Source organism: Athene noctua, chromosome 2 (assembly GCF_965140245.1).
Source record: "Athene noctua chromosome 2, bAthNoc1.hap1.1, whole genome shotgun sequence".
In the NCBI taxonomy this organism is placed as follows: Eukaryota; Metazoa; Chordata; class Aves; order Strigiformes; family Strigidae; genus Athene; species Athene noctua.
The window spans coordinates 25559547-25574559 of record NC_134038.1 but is presented as its reverse complement, the minus strand read 5'-3'; the positions used below and the strand labels follow the sequence as shown (position 1 = coordinate 25574559).

General features: G+C 40.5%; 1 protein-coding gene across 1 annotated transcript in view; it reads left to right on the top strand.

Annotated features, from left to right (window-relative positions):
* Positions 1-5429, top strand: part of CPQ (carboxypeptidase Q) — a 170540-nt gene extending 165111 nt beyond the window's left edge. The window contains exon 9 of the mRNA XM_074898671.1: positions 784-5429. Within this exon, the coding sequence (XP_074754772.1) occupies positions 784-898 (115 nt within the window). The 3' untranslated portion in view covers positions 899-5429. The remainder of the gene's footprint in view (positions 1-783) is intronic.
* Positions 5430-15013: the final 9584 nt, after the last annotated feature.

Genomic DNA, 15013 nt, shown 5'->3' with positions numbered 1-15013 from the left:
ATGAGTTGAATACATTATTCATTTACCCGACTAGACTATAGCACAAATGCTGATGAAAAGTCTCTTTTCAATACTGCATAATGTAATGTAGGTAATTTTGCCAGTAATAGAAGAAGAATTGCAGGATAGGAAACTGAGTTGGTGCTTTTGTCCTTCATGTGTCAAGGCATTATTGGAGTTTCACTGTCTCTTTGAATGATTCAGTTCTATGTGATCTCACAAGGTTTTTTACCTCCCTTAAAATAATTGAAAACAAAGAAAGAGAGCTATTCCCTGGAACAAGAGATGAAGTGGTGCTTCTGCTGCTGCTGCACTGCAAACACTGATGGCTGTGTATTTAGTTAGCATGCTTCCCCCATAATGATTTGAGACACTTTCATTTACCATGAGTAAATATCAAACTGATCTTGATATCTATATCTGTCTCATGAAATATACATACCATCTAAATGTGCCCAAATGATTAATTTACTGCTATGTAATGATTAGCATAAAATTCTCATCACTGCACAGGATAGAAATGTTACCACTAATTGCTGGTTGAAGTGAACAATGTTTTCTGCATAGAAATTAATGATACATGCATTGCAGCTCTTGAATGGGAAAATTTAAGACTTTCTGGAAGAGAAGCATGTTTTTTTTCATTCTTTTCTTCTACATGATAGGAGAGCCTGATCACTTATAATAGAATGGGATAGTATTTTGTGCACTGGTCTCTTTTATCTCTGCACCACACTTACAGAAATGTTTTAATTTTCACCTTTTGTAATCTTCTGTCTACAGCAAATGCATGGAAGCACTGTACATATGCACACCTTATTCTTTCATGGTCATTACTTCTGGAAACTCCAGCCCTTTTGCACAGAGGTTTGGCCAGCTACGGAGCTGTGATTTGTAGATACAACTGTTTGATAAATACATTGTGCTAGCACCTAATTAAGGCCTAAAAGTGCCTCTCTTCTTAGTAATTCTCTTTGCCGTTGGAGGAACGACCTTGATGACAACTTTATATCCAGTTCTGTGTTTAGCTTGCAGTTTGATTTCACTTCAGGACAGTGAAGTTTATGTTAAGTTTCTATTTTCTGAGTTTTTTTCAGTCTTTCACTCTGTCTTTCTCAGCATGTGTGCTGTGATATGGATATTAGGAATGACTAACCAACTGAAAAAATCTGTGTATCTTGTGCCTTGGGGCTCAGGAATTGCAAGATGCAATTGAGATGACTCTGAGGAGCAACACATAAGCACAAGGGTGAGAGCTTCATCAGAGACACCACTTGCCATTATCGCTGGTCTATGTTACTGACAGACAGAGCTTTGCGATCAATACAGTGAGTTTTCATCACCAGTTTGTGTAACTATGTGAAAATCAGGTTTATGGAAACCAAAGAGGGAAGCTTTGGGGGAGGGACCACAAAAATTAGAACAAGGTAACACTGAGGCAGTGACTGTGACTTCAAGTACCAATGTTTTACTCTGTTTTGCTGGGTGATTTGGGGAACACTACCTAAACCTACTTCAGTTTCACTGTTAAATGTTGGTAGTGGTGGTTGGTGCTCATGTTTGGTGTAGCCTGATTTAACAACACTGCATTAAAATACATGATGCATGTAAAATGTCAGTTCATAGTAAGGTGAGGTTCAGTTGGAGGAGAACAGTAAGAAGCAGCCTTTTAGCTGCGTAAGAATTCATCTGTAAAATGTGTCTTTTAGTAATTACTGTGTGCATTTGCATTACTTGCATTGCTTGCATTTGCATACTATTTGCATTTACTATTTGTCCTGACAAACAAAAATAAATATTCCTTCTCCAGATACTGCTATTTCAAAATAGAATTTGGACATTAGGCATGTCCATTTTAAACTAATGGTACTCTGCATCCAGGAATGATGTGGGACAATTATGTATGTTAAATGGTCACACACAACAACGTCTATATATATCATTTCACAGCTTTGGACTGTCACAAACATGGTGAGTCTTTTTCACAAAATCAGTGGCCGTACTGTGAGGCAGTATGGGAAAAGAGAATTGGTCAAACGGTTTTCCAAAAGCCATGCAGCCGGTCAGCCCTAACATTAAGTTTGGGATACAGAAGTTCTTACATCAGCCAAGCTGTTCTGCCCATAAATGAGTTGCTTTCTTTTTATACTACTGAGGTAATTTTAAAGCTGAAATGTAAAATTTTGTGCAAAAGTCTTTCACTGAATATATGTAACACTCTGGACTGCAAATTCAAGACAGAGAAATAAGAAAATAATTGTTGTGTTTTCCCTCACTTAACCAAGTTAGTGATTTCTGGAAGGAAAACAAGTAGGCTTACACCATTCATATGAATCTTAAAACATATTAATACATACCTAAACACATTCCCTCTCTATGCATAATACAGAAAAGCTTTCTTATCCTGAAGATTACTTCATTGCTGTTTTTTATCAAAGCATGTACCCTATAAGCAGAATTTGACAAAAAAAATATCTGGATTTACAGAGTGTCATCTATATTCTTTAGTCTTAGTGGGAATTGAGATAATGGTGCTGCATGCATCTTGATAAAATTGACATCCTGTGCGTGGACTGAATCTTTGGGAAAGTCTTCAAAACTGTGATTTCACTGAGGTTCTTTGTGACTTGTGTTATAATCTCTGGAATACTTTGGCTTCACCTTTGTGAATGTGATTATTCGTTATTTAACCTAAACTGTCTATATATTTTCCTTTTTCTAGGGATATTATGTCAGTTATACAACTGCAGAGAATTCATATCATTGCCAATACTTAAAAGCAACTTTCCCAGTTCTTTCACACTTCAAGTCATCATTTTTTATTTCACTTTAAATTTCTACCACTAGGGCAGAAAGGTATCACAGATTATAATATTATACAGAATGTAGAGGCTAACGATTGTTCAAAAGCAGATAGAAAAATATCCACACTTTTAAATAAAACTGCTGTGCTGTTCTTTCTGTGGCTATTATCAAGCTTTAGCTCATCAGTAAGATGAGTTTAGTGAAAGGAATTCCTAGAAAGTGAGTCATGAGAGATTTAACCATGGAAAGTTTAACAGGCATAAATCACTGCATAGTTTCTGAATGAAAATAAAATGTTGACAACTTTACCCCTCCAAATTGCTCATTGCAGAAGCAGAGAAAGCTATAATATTGAAGTGCTAAGGCTTGGACAACCGGCCCAAGCCACAATTGACCTATAGATGAATCCTGTACATTTTATAACTGAAAACCGTTGTGCTAGTAGATATTGTACTGTTATAACAACGCACTTATGCTGATGTAAAAAGTGCTAAAGCATTGAAGTACTGAAGCCTGAACAACAGGCCCCAAGCCAAAGCTGCTTAGTGTGTAATCATTAACAAAGTATGTAAACTCACTAGTGAAAGATGCAGCTTAGACAAAATATAATCAGGAGTGAGGAGAGAATGTATCCAACTTCCCGTGTTTGGCCTTGTGCAGGGCTGAGAACCCAAGTATCTGGCCTTGTTAGCAACTCCCTTGGTTTCCCCCCCTGAGCCCTGACCAGGCTTTGCGTGGAATCCAAAGGAGAATGAAACCAGATATTTTCCGCTCAAAACAAAGGTGCCAGCTATTCTGGCTTGTTTATCTCTGGTATATAAGGCTGAACCCGCTCACAGCGACTTTGGCAGCCTCACCTATGGGTGGACGCACCGTGTAGGATTTCCCCCTTGCCGGGACAGGCTCTGCAAACCCTCGCTGTAACCGGGGCTGCCCAGCCACTGCGGGGCTGGGTGATGATAATATATGCAAGTGGTGATGTATTTTTCTTAATCACTATTCTCTCTCTCCTGTAGTAATGATTTAAGGCATTACCCTGTTTTTTCCTCTTTGCTGCTTTAAGTGCACTATTCTGTTTTTTTCTTACTGCATGTTTTCTGTATTACACTGTTACATTATTTGGTTATCACTAGTAAAATGCGCCTACTCTTTTCACTCTGGTGTCTGAGTTTAATTGGTATCCTTAATCAGCAGAACAAATACGTACAAGAAAATGCATGCTTCTCTTCCGCAGTGATTCCCAATGTTGAGCTCTGTGTAGTAGGTATTTTAAGCCTTTATAAGGTAGCTTGAACCTGTAACATGAAACGTCAGGAAGCAAATGCATGCTAGTTGTTGTGAGTCCCTATATGCCTTTTTTGCAATGGTAAACAGGATACAGCACTACTGGGAATTCAGCCTAGCTTTAGTATCGCTGTCCCTCCAAGCAGGAGTCCCTTCTGGCTCTATGGCAAGCTTATTGGAAAGATAAGTATGAGCAGCAGAAGAAATTACTTAAAAATTTGGTCTTGTTAGATCTTCATAAAACAATTAAGGTGGTTTGTTTTGGGTTTTTTTAGTGCACAAAGACCTTAACCTTGTTAAATAGCTGAAATTAGGTTTTGGCATGTGCAGTTGTTGAAACCTCTTTTCATTCATCTCATGAACAGTAGTGTCTCCAGACGTATGAAAAGATAATAAATGAAATTATTCAGTAAACTCTGTGTAAGTACCACATGCATTAAACAACAACCTATCTAAACTACAAAGTATGAATCCATTTGTCAACAGGAAAAAATTTTAAGTATGAAGAGAGGATTAATTTCCAAGTTGTTAGAAGGCAGCAGACTTGATAGAAGAAAGGGTAGACTTTTACTTCCGACCGAGCAAAATCTTGTTTCAGGTGTTCCACATCGTGCTTTCGCTTGAACTCAAATGAGAATTTAGACAAAATGTGCATATCCTTTTCTGTTGAGCAAAATCCCAACAGTGCTTGATGGTATCAGCAGAGACTGCTCCACAGGAGGCTCTCCAGGTAGGGGGTTCTCCATCCCCTACATGCTTGATAACACACTGAGTATGCTATATTCCCAGAACTATGTAAGTTTGAATTTATGGAGTGACGACCAGAAGCATTTGTTGGGAATGTTCTGCAAGAACAGCTATTCTTGACACCACGTCTTTGTATGAGAAACAAGTAATAAACCAGCCTTTGGTAGGTCAGCAGTTCACCTCAGCCTGGATGGTTGCCCTGTGGTCCTGTGAAAAAGAGTGATCACTCCAGGCTTCGTCTAGAGAAAAGAGAACTGAAGATCACTGATGAGAGTCCATGTGTTTGGTTGACCTCTTTCTATACAATTAATGTAGGATTGCCATGGAGGATCTTTCTGCTCATCTGGGTGCAGAGGTCTTTTTCATTGTCCTGGTTCAGCTAGGATAGGGTTAAGTTTCCCCAGCAGAGAGGGGGAAGGGATCTCCAGCCAGGTTATTCATACCATGCTGATGTCAGGTCCAGCAGCAGCGCGGGAAGTTTTTCCTTTGTGGCTTTGGTGGCGGGAGCATTGTGAGCGAGCTGTCTGTAACCATTGCGGTATTTCTCTGTATATCTTTTGTCTTGTTTGCTGTTATTACTGTTTATTGTTGTTATCATTGCTACTGTTGTTGTTCAGATTGCTTATTACGCTGTTGTATTAAATTTCTTCTTATTTTAACCCGGGGTTTGTGCCCTACTTGTGGGGGAGGGACAACGGCAATGTGGTCTCCAGTCCCGGCAGGGCCTAAATCAACACATTCATCCATGGTCCTGTAGAAGTAGAATGAGAGGAGAGTTTTCATGCTTGGTGACTGAGTGGAGGTGTATACTTTTTTTTTGCACTCCAAATGCTAGATGTTCAGGAAGAACTCAGGGTCACAGGCTCTTTTTTCCTCCCCAATAACCTGAATTATAGTTCAGCTGCAGCAATTGTATGTCTTTTAGACTTGGATTTGCAATGGATTTGTAATATATAACATTGTCATCACACTCCAAAATCACCGAAGTCTAAGACTTTTCATGTTCCCTATCTCTGCATTTCAGAGCTGTGTCTAAACAGGCAGGAACAGTAATGGCTGTCAGCAGAGAGCTTGACAATATCTTCAAAGCAGAAGAACTGAGTAAACATTTGCAGTGTGTGCTCTATTAGGTGTCAATGAAAATTTTATCCCTCTCCCTCATCTGTGAAGTGATGGATGGGGAAAACATTACTGCTTTGTGTTTCTGCAGCAGTTAGTCTTAGAGTTGCTGCTACAGTACTTCTAAATCAGTTTGAGGTGTAAGATTATGTGAGACATCAGGATCTGGGTAAACTTCAGAGAAGTCACAAATGTAGCAACGTTGTTTATTACACAGTGTTTATTCACACAATAGTAGATGATCCTTTAAAACAGAAGTATAAGTTTTGCACTATTTGCAGAAACATTTTGCTGACCAGCTAAAACTTTGAAAGATCTCTGTTACTTCATTGTTGTAAACTAACAAAGTGAAATTAATACCTGTTTTTTTAACATCACTTTTAGATTCATCTATGGAAAAAACCTCATCAGCCCAGTTTAAAATAACTGTAGGAAGAGCTCCAGGAGTTCCTTTGATTTACGCTGGCTTAAAATATTAAGAAACCAAGATCTCAGCTTCAGATAAGCATTGGTCAAGCCAGTAGGAATTTATTTAAAAACATTTGCAAGTGTGAGCAGATGGCATTGGGTGTTCTGCACTGTAGCAGAGCAAGCAGTTACATTAGACTCTTTCTTTTTCCCAAAGTTATCCCGATTCTTACAAAAATCCTTCAGTTGCCATTGATTTCCACCATTCTAACAAGCTCTAAATTTACTACCATGCTCTAAAAGTTTACTTTTTGGTCACCTTTTTTTTCCCCTTAGAATAAGCTCAGTCTAGTGGTTTTAACTTAAGACAATAAACCAGGAACTCCCAAGTTCTAATTCTGCTTCGGTAACTGTCTTGCTGGGTGGTCTTGGCACACCCTAAAGGTATGCCTTCTGTGCAGATTTAATTTGTCAAAAATTAAAAAAAAAAAGTCTGTTTCTTAGCCTGGATGTGACCAGAGGTGTGGAACACTGTTCTAATGAGGTGTCTTTTATCTTCGGTCATAACCTGAAAACAGCTGAGGTTTGGGCATCTTCTAATTTATGCTCTGTATGTGAATTAACCTTGCAGCTGAATAATACTCCAGATTGCCTGAAATCTGAATACCATTGCGGTCCGTCTTCACTGTGGCTGATTCACAGTGTGGAACGGAAAAGACACCAGAATTCGATGGGGTTTTTGACTTCAAAACAGATGAAATCTTGAAGTTGTGGAGTATTTTCTGTTGTTTAAAAAAGTGAACCCTCTGCATGTGAAACTGTAGAAGTTTCCCTCTGAATTTCTGCACAGAGACTTCTAGAAAATAACATTGAGGGGAAAAAGTAAAAATGGTTAATACAGAAACCAACATGCATAGTAATACCATGAGCCTGGAAACAGGGAATATATTCCAAATTTGAAGTGTTGGGGTTTTTTTTTCAAGAATAAGAGTTAAGATAATAAAACTGCAGAGTAAGTTTAATAAAGTGTCTAATTTATTCTTAATCCAAAGTCATTTTCTTATAGCTGCAGGAAATAAGCCCTACTGGAGTCAACTCAGAGAAAATTCAGCAACCAGAAATAGGTCCCACCCTTCTTTGTTATCCTGAAAAGAAATCTACATGAATCTCACATATTCTTCTTCTATTCCTGGTGCTTACTGAGCCTTTAGTACAAATAATTAGGAGTCATTCCTCATAAAGCACTTACAAGTTAGTGAAATGTCAGAGGATTTCTCTCTGTGTTCAGTTTTATTACAAATTCACCTACTATCCTCTCAGTTTTCTTAGTGGATACAAATAATGACACTGAAGACTTCTAAGGATATAAATTAAAGTTAAAATTTGAATTAATGCTAGTGGCTTGAGAAGACAGTTTACTGATAACTCAGTCTTCAAACTCCCCAATACATCAATTACTCTTTTTCACCTGCCAACCCCAGCTCTAGATTTGATACAGGGTATTAACTGCATCTCTTTGCTAAAGGAAATTACAACAGAATTTAATTGTATAAAACTGCTCTTCTTTGTACTTTAAGGTGAGACTAAAACTGTATTTAAAATACTCGACTTCAGATATTTTTTCCAAATACTTTTATAAAAGTTGGTTTCCATTTCTGTCACTAATAATGTACATATTCGCAATTCACACAGCGAAAAGATCGCAGTGCAGTGAAGACTTATTCTTCTTGTAGGCACTAATGTAATCAAAAGGTAATGGTTAAAAAAGTAGAACCAGCAATTACATAGAATAAGTCTGAGATGCTGACATTCAAGGGATGAAAAACATATTCTTGCCTTGTATTTAGGGTGGAAGAAAACTAAACATCTTTAGGAAAATGGGATGTGTACAGCAAAATATTAAGTACAAATGGGAAGATGAAAAATTCTTACTTTGCCCAAGCAAGGGAATGTAGCTCCAAGATACCTGAAGCACTCAACTATTCTGGCAGCTGGAAAAAAGGAAGAAGACACTGAAGAACAGACCACCTATATTCAGTACAATTATATAAAAAATAAGGAATTTGTAATCCAGGAAACACTGCAGTTGCCTCAGATGTTGTTACAGGACCAAGAGCTGGGCCAGGCTGATGGCAGGCTTGGAAGTCTAAAGCAGCTTTAAGCAAACCTGAGCCAGCTGGATGGAAGAAATGTATAACTTAGGGGTTCATTACCCTTCATCACCCAAGTAGGTGAAAATTGGCTGATCTCAGTACACTTATATTAGAGTTCTGGTTTGAGAGAAATTTGGAATAACAGTCCCTGATGCCAGAAGAATTGTGTGAAGCTGTGGTTGGAAACTGCAGTGTGTAACACTGCTGTAGCAGGGCTTTTCATCTTTCTTTTTCCTTTTGCTGAGGATTGTTTCATGCAGTCAGTGCTGTCTTTTGTCAAGGTTTACTTTAAAGTTTGAAATTGATGGGCTTCCCACGATTTCCCCTGAGCAAGTTTTTTTTGCAATGAACCTTCTCTGCAAACTTCTTCGGAGCTTGTAACTTATCAGTGGGATAACACCGGCGTTCAATGTGCTTGCACGATTTTCAGGCGCAAAAAACCTGCCCTTTAATTTATCTTCTAGGAGAAAACAATGTTCATGCAAATGGAGATGTTGATGATTTATTTTCATTACATGCAGCGATTCTTAACTGAAGAAAGAAGGTAAGAATACCCAACTGTTTCACTGCTTCTCCAGCCTTTTGAGGTTGGTGCCTTTGTGGAACTTCAGCAGCAGCCTGGGAATAACAAGTGAAAAGAAAACTGCTGTATGGAGAGCGTAGGCCGGGTTTGTCGGTCATCTGATCGCTGTGCTATTTGCCTTCAGTATGTCACTACAAATTCAATATCTCAACATCACATCCACAGAAGGCTTACAAAATCCAAATGGCATTTATGCTTCACCTTTCTTTATGAAGGATATTCTGAAATGTCCAGACTTGCCTCCCATCTCCACAAAGGTTTTTGTGTAAGGTTGCTCTCTATACATTAATGTATTAGGACTAAAAGTCTATCAAAGATTGTTTTTACACTTCAATCTTTAGAAAAAAATGATTGCATATTTTTGAACATGATTGAAGCAAAAGATGCTGCTCAGATGAATGAGACATTTGCCAGCAGAAGGAAGGTGTGGTTATGTGAGACAAAAGGAAGGTGTATGTTTTCTCACTACTGAATTTGAAGATACATCTTATAACAAATCTCCCCTTAATGTTGTGAGGATCCATAAATTCAGGTCAAATTAAATAGCCAGCCAATCTGCATTTTAAATAATGGTGTGGTTATTAAATAGAAAAAAATATCAGACAGCTACAATGTAGCAAGTCTTCTGAAAGTCTCTTAATGGCGGTTAATAAAGAGAACTTCAAAATCAATACAGCACTTTCCTGGAAGCCAATGTAAAGTCATTAAATCAGGAGTAATATAATGTAAGCTCATATGCCTGCAAGAATTCAAGCATTCACGTCCTGGGCACTTTGTGTGGGGAAAAAGATGATCAAAACTTCTGTGAAGCAAAGCAATGTGTTACAACACTCTGATTTCTGCAAAACAAGAGCTTTCACAAGAAACTGAAAATTGTTCCCTCAAAGTAACTATATCATCTTGGCACTGTTTCAAAAAAAGTGCATTCTCTCCCTGTCTACAGAGGGACAAGACCGTTTCATTTGGTCTTGAGAAAAACCCACTACTGTCTTTCCTTTGTAATAAGTGAAATGAAAGGACCGTGCCTGGCACAAAGACAAGGCCTCCTGTGAATGCTACAGATTGTTTTTCATTGTATTGTTAAAAGTATTTAATTTCCAACCTCTCCCCATTTCCTAGCCCTGGCTACCAAAGCCCAACAAGCATTTAACACAACAACAACAAAAGCCCAACTGTATTTTAAGACTTTAAAATATTTTTCTTTCCTTGTTCAAACAGCTATCTATTTACCTTCAAACACAGGCAGCCTCTGTGGTTCAAACTGTTTATATCAAGAGACCCCTCTCCATCCTCATCTTTCAAGTAAAAGCATCAAAACACTTGATATTAACTGTAATGTATTTATGCAGCTTCGTGGTGTTTTCTTCTGGTGCAACGTAGCATGGTTTCACTAGCAACTGGCAAAGCTCTTGAAGGTTCCATTTACCTAGTTTTTTGCAAATTTGTCTCCTCCTTGTTGATTCCTTTGAGTTTGAATGGTGATATCCCTTTAATCCTGATCGTATCTTAGGGAAAAATAAACTAACCATGAAAAATAAAAATCCAGAGAAGAGACAGTCCCTTAAGACTTCCCCATAGACTAGTGTCCTATTTATCTTGGCTTCATGGAGAAGATATAGTGGAAAAACTAAGTTCCTCAGTGAATGTAGGTTGTTGTTATATATAAACCTAGTTTCATGTAAAGGCATAGGAAGCTTAGGAAAGCTGATAATGAAGTATATGTTAAGGCACAAAGCCAGTTACATTCAATATGATTTCAGGTTTTATTGAGAAGACCCTATAATGTATTTTACAGAGTGCATAAAGCTGGCAATGTAATAAAACCAGACGTAGATCTTGAACGCACACAGGTAAGCTAGCTCCACTCATTCTTAAATTCAAATACAGACCCTATTAGATCTTCTCCACACAAGATCTTGCATCAGTGCAGCGTGACATGCAAAGTTACATTGACTTATAGAAGTGATGCCAAGTCATACTAACATCTTTGAAATCGAAACCAAAGTCAGTTTTATCAGCTTACACCACTGAAAACATTCACTCATCACTGAAATCAGTTTTTACCCAAGATTTTGCACTTATTTGCAAAGCAAATTTTAGGTGTGTGCTGCAACTTTCTGTTACTGATAAGCCCTAAGGCTGACCACTGCTGGTGTGCTTGGGGTCTTCGGCACTTGTGGGCGGGTGTGCTTCTGTTTGATGTGCAAACACTGTTTGATAAGGTTGAAAACACTATGCTATGGGCAAAAAGCAATCTGAAACTGTGCCTGGCAGTGCTGAGAAAAGACTGCTGGTGTGGGTGCCTGTGGCCTGGGTTGTTTCTGAAATGAGAAATTTTGATTCCAACAATATTTCTCCACCCAATTCATCTAACCTCTGTCCCAGCAAACAAAGTAATGGTTGTCAAGAGGGGATAATTTCCAAGTGTGTTGTCTGGTCATCCTGGACACCAACAGCACCCAAGTGACTTGTTCAATCATGCAGCTGTGGTGAAGCAGGGGCTCAGCATTTGCACTGTCCTACTTGCAGGGCCTGGGCAGGGCTAGAAGTGGAGACTCTGTGAAGAGCCCACAGAGAGTGTGCAAATGCTGTTTGCCACTGAGGGCGAGCATGTAACGCACAAGGGCTGCCCAGGTGCTGTAAGAGAAGCCAGTGACAGAGAAGACCACCCTGGCTGAACAGGGAGCTTTGGCTGTAACTCAGGGAGAAAAAGAGAGTTTACAGCTTTTGGAAGAAGGGGCTAGCCACTCACAGTAATTACAAAGATGCTGTGAGGCTATGCAGGGTGGAAATACGGAGGTCTAAAGCCCAGCTGGAAATTAATCTGGCTTCAGCAATCAAGGACGAGAAATGTTTCTGTAAGTATGTGAGCAGCGAAAGAAAGTCCAGGGAGAGTCTCCATCCCCCTGCTAGATGCAGGAGGAAACATGGTAACAAGTGATGAGGGAAAGGCTGAGGTGCTTAATGCCTTCTTTGCCTCAGTCTTTAATAGCAAGACCAGTTGTACTGAGGGAATCCAGTCTCCTCAGACGGAACACAGACGACCCCCCGCATTCCAGGAGGAGACAGTCAGTGACCTGCTGCATCACACAGACACACACAAGTCTATGGGAACGGATGGGATACACCCGAGGGTGCTGAAGGAGCTGGCTGGGGTGCTCGCCAAGCCGCTTTCCATCATTTACCAGCAGTCCTGGCTGACCAGGGAGGTCCTGGTAGATTAGAAATTAGCCAGCATGATGCCCACATATAAGGAGTTGAAAGGATGGGTTGGAAGGATGATCCAGGAAATTACAGGCCTGTCAGCTTGACTTCGAGTACCATCACAAACACATGCAGGACAACCAGGGGATCAGGCCCAGTCAGCATGGGTTTATGAAAGGCAGGTCCTGCTTGACAAACCTGATCTCCTTCTACGACAGAGAGACCTGCTTATTGGATGAGGGAAAGGCTGTGGATGTTGTTTACCTTGACTTTAGTAAGGCCTTTGACACCATTTCCCACAGCATTCTCCTGGCGAAACTGGCTGCTCGAGGCTTGGATGGGCACACGCTTCACTGGGTAAAACACTGTCTGGATGGCCGGGCCCAGAGAGTTGTGGTGAACGGAGTTAAATCCAGTTGGCGGCCAGTCACAAGTGGTGTCCCCCAGGGCTCGGTTTTGGGGCCACTCCTGTTTAACATCTTTATTGATGATCTAGACGAGGAGATCGAGTGCACCCTCAGTCAGTTTGCAGATGACACCCAGTTGGGTGGGAGTGTTGATCTGCTCGAGGGTAGGGAGGCTCTGCAGAGAGACCTGGACAGGCTGGAGCCATGGGCTGAGGCCACCTGGAGGAGTTTCAATAAGGCCAAATGCCGGGGGCTGCCCTTGGGCCACAACAACCCCCAGCAGCGCTACAGGCTTGGGGAGGAGTGGCTGGAGAGCTGCCAGTCAGAGAGGGACATGGGGGTGCTGATTGACAGCCGGCTGAACAGGAGCCAGCAGTGTGCCCAGGGGGCCAAGAAGGCCAAGGGCATCCTGGCTTGTGTCAGCAATAGCGTGGCCAGCAGGGACAGGGAAGGGATCTTACCCCTGTACTCGGCACTGGTGAGGCCGCCCCTCGATTCCTGTGTTCAGCTTTGGGCCCCTCACTACAAAAAGGACATTGAATGACTCGAGCGTGTCCAGAGAAGGGCAACGGAGCTGGTGCAGGGTCTGGAGCACAGGTCGTACGGGGAGCGGCTGAGGGAACTGGGGGTGTTTAGTCTGGAGAAGAGGAGGCTGAGGGGAGACCTCATCGCCCTCTACAGCTACCTGAAAGGAGGTTGCAGAGAGCTGGGGATGAGTCTCTTTAACTAAGTAATAAGCAATAGGGCAAGAGGGAATGGCCTCAAGTTGCACCAGGGAAGGTTTAGACTGGATATTAGGAAGCATTTCTTTCCAGAAGGGGTTGTTAGGGGTTGGAATGGGCTGCCCAGGGAGGTGGTGGAGTCCCCATCCCTGGAGGTGTTTAAGGGTAGATTTGACATAGCGCTGAGGGATATGGTGTAGTTGGGAATTGTCATTATTAGTTTAATGTTTGGACTGGATGATCTACAAGGTCTTTTCCAACCTAGACAATTCTGTGATTTGGTGAATATGAGTTTACAGGGTCCTGGCCAAGGGACTTATTTTCCAGCAGGCAAGCAGCTACTGCTGCTGCTGCTTTGGCTCTGCATGTAGTGATAGTAGTCAGTTTTTCCCCTACCCCTAAGATAACCTGTGTCATCACTGTGACAGATCAGCTGGTAAAGTGTTAGTGTAAAGTGCACTCATGTGAGAGATTGCCCTGATCTACCTGTTTTAATCTGAAATACACTCCTTTGCATTGTTTCTTCTCCAGCACTGGTAGGGGGACTCTGTACATAGAGTCTACAAAGCATAAGTTCTGTACATAGAGTAATGGAAGCAAGTCAAAATGGTTACTCCAGGTTAATCTTTGTTTACTGTTTTGATTTTTTAATAGAAAAACTGTTGCATGTGGTCTTCAGGAATGACTCTCATGACATTTAAGCAATTAAAGCTTCTCTGTTATCAGAATAAAAAGATGTGGATGTGAAAGCATTTCACAGGGCTGGGAGAAGAGGCAGTTACTGAGAGCCACATACAGGGAAGCCTGTTTAGCTCTGTTACATCAATGTTAATGACATATATAGCAAAGTATAAAATACTATGTATTTGTAAGATAATGTTGTAAGATGTGGGTTTTTTATATCAGACGTTAAATGGGAAACACAGATTTTTCTTGAAAATGAATATTTCAAATATTATCATGGTTTTGATCCGATAATAAAAGTCATTAGATGTACTAAGGAGATATATGGAGGCACATTCCTGACTTACAGTTACTGTTACATATATAGAGGGAATGTGAAGTCTATCCAAAATCGGATCACACAATTCTAGAAATGACTAATTGCACAACTTGCTTTAATTTAAATGCATTCAAAAAACAATTTTTTGTTAGCAAAGCAAAATAGGATTACCCTTTTCTTAATGTATAGGAAGGAAGAAGTTGAAGGTATGTAGCAGCTGTTTTGATTGACCTACTAAACATTTTTCTGTGTGTAAAAGGCAGTGTAAAAAACAGTCAGAGAAGTTCGTGGAAGAAGCAAACTAGTGGGGACAAACATTGTGAAAAGGAGTCTAAATGGGAAGACAGAACTGAGTTTATTTGTCTAGTTCATTTAGTTCCCCTAATCTACAGAATCCTGGTTTCAGGTAAACAGAGATGTGCTTTAGGAACCTTTCTGTCCTTGTTGCTCGCTGTGTGAGCAGGAAGGAGCCACAGAGCATGGCAGAGCCTTCAGCAGCATCCCTGCGTTCAGCTGGACCAGCACCACGGTTGCGTGGTTTTTCACATACAAATGGGAAGGAGAGAATTTCCCTTCCA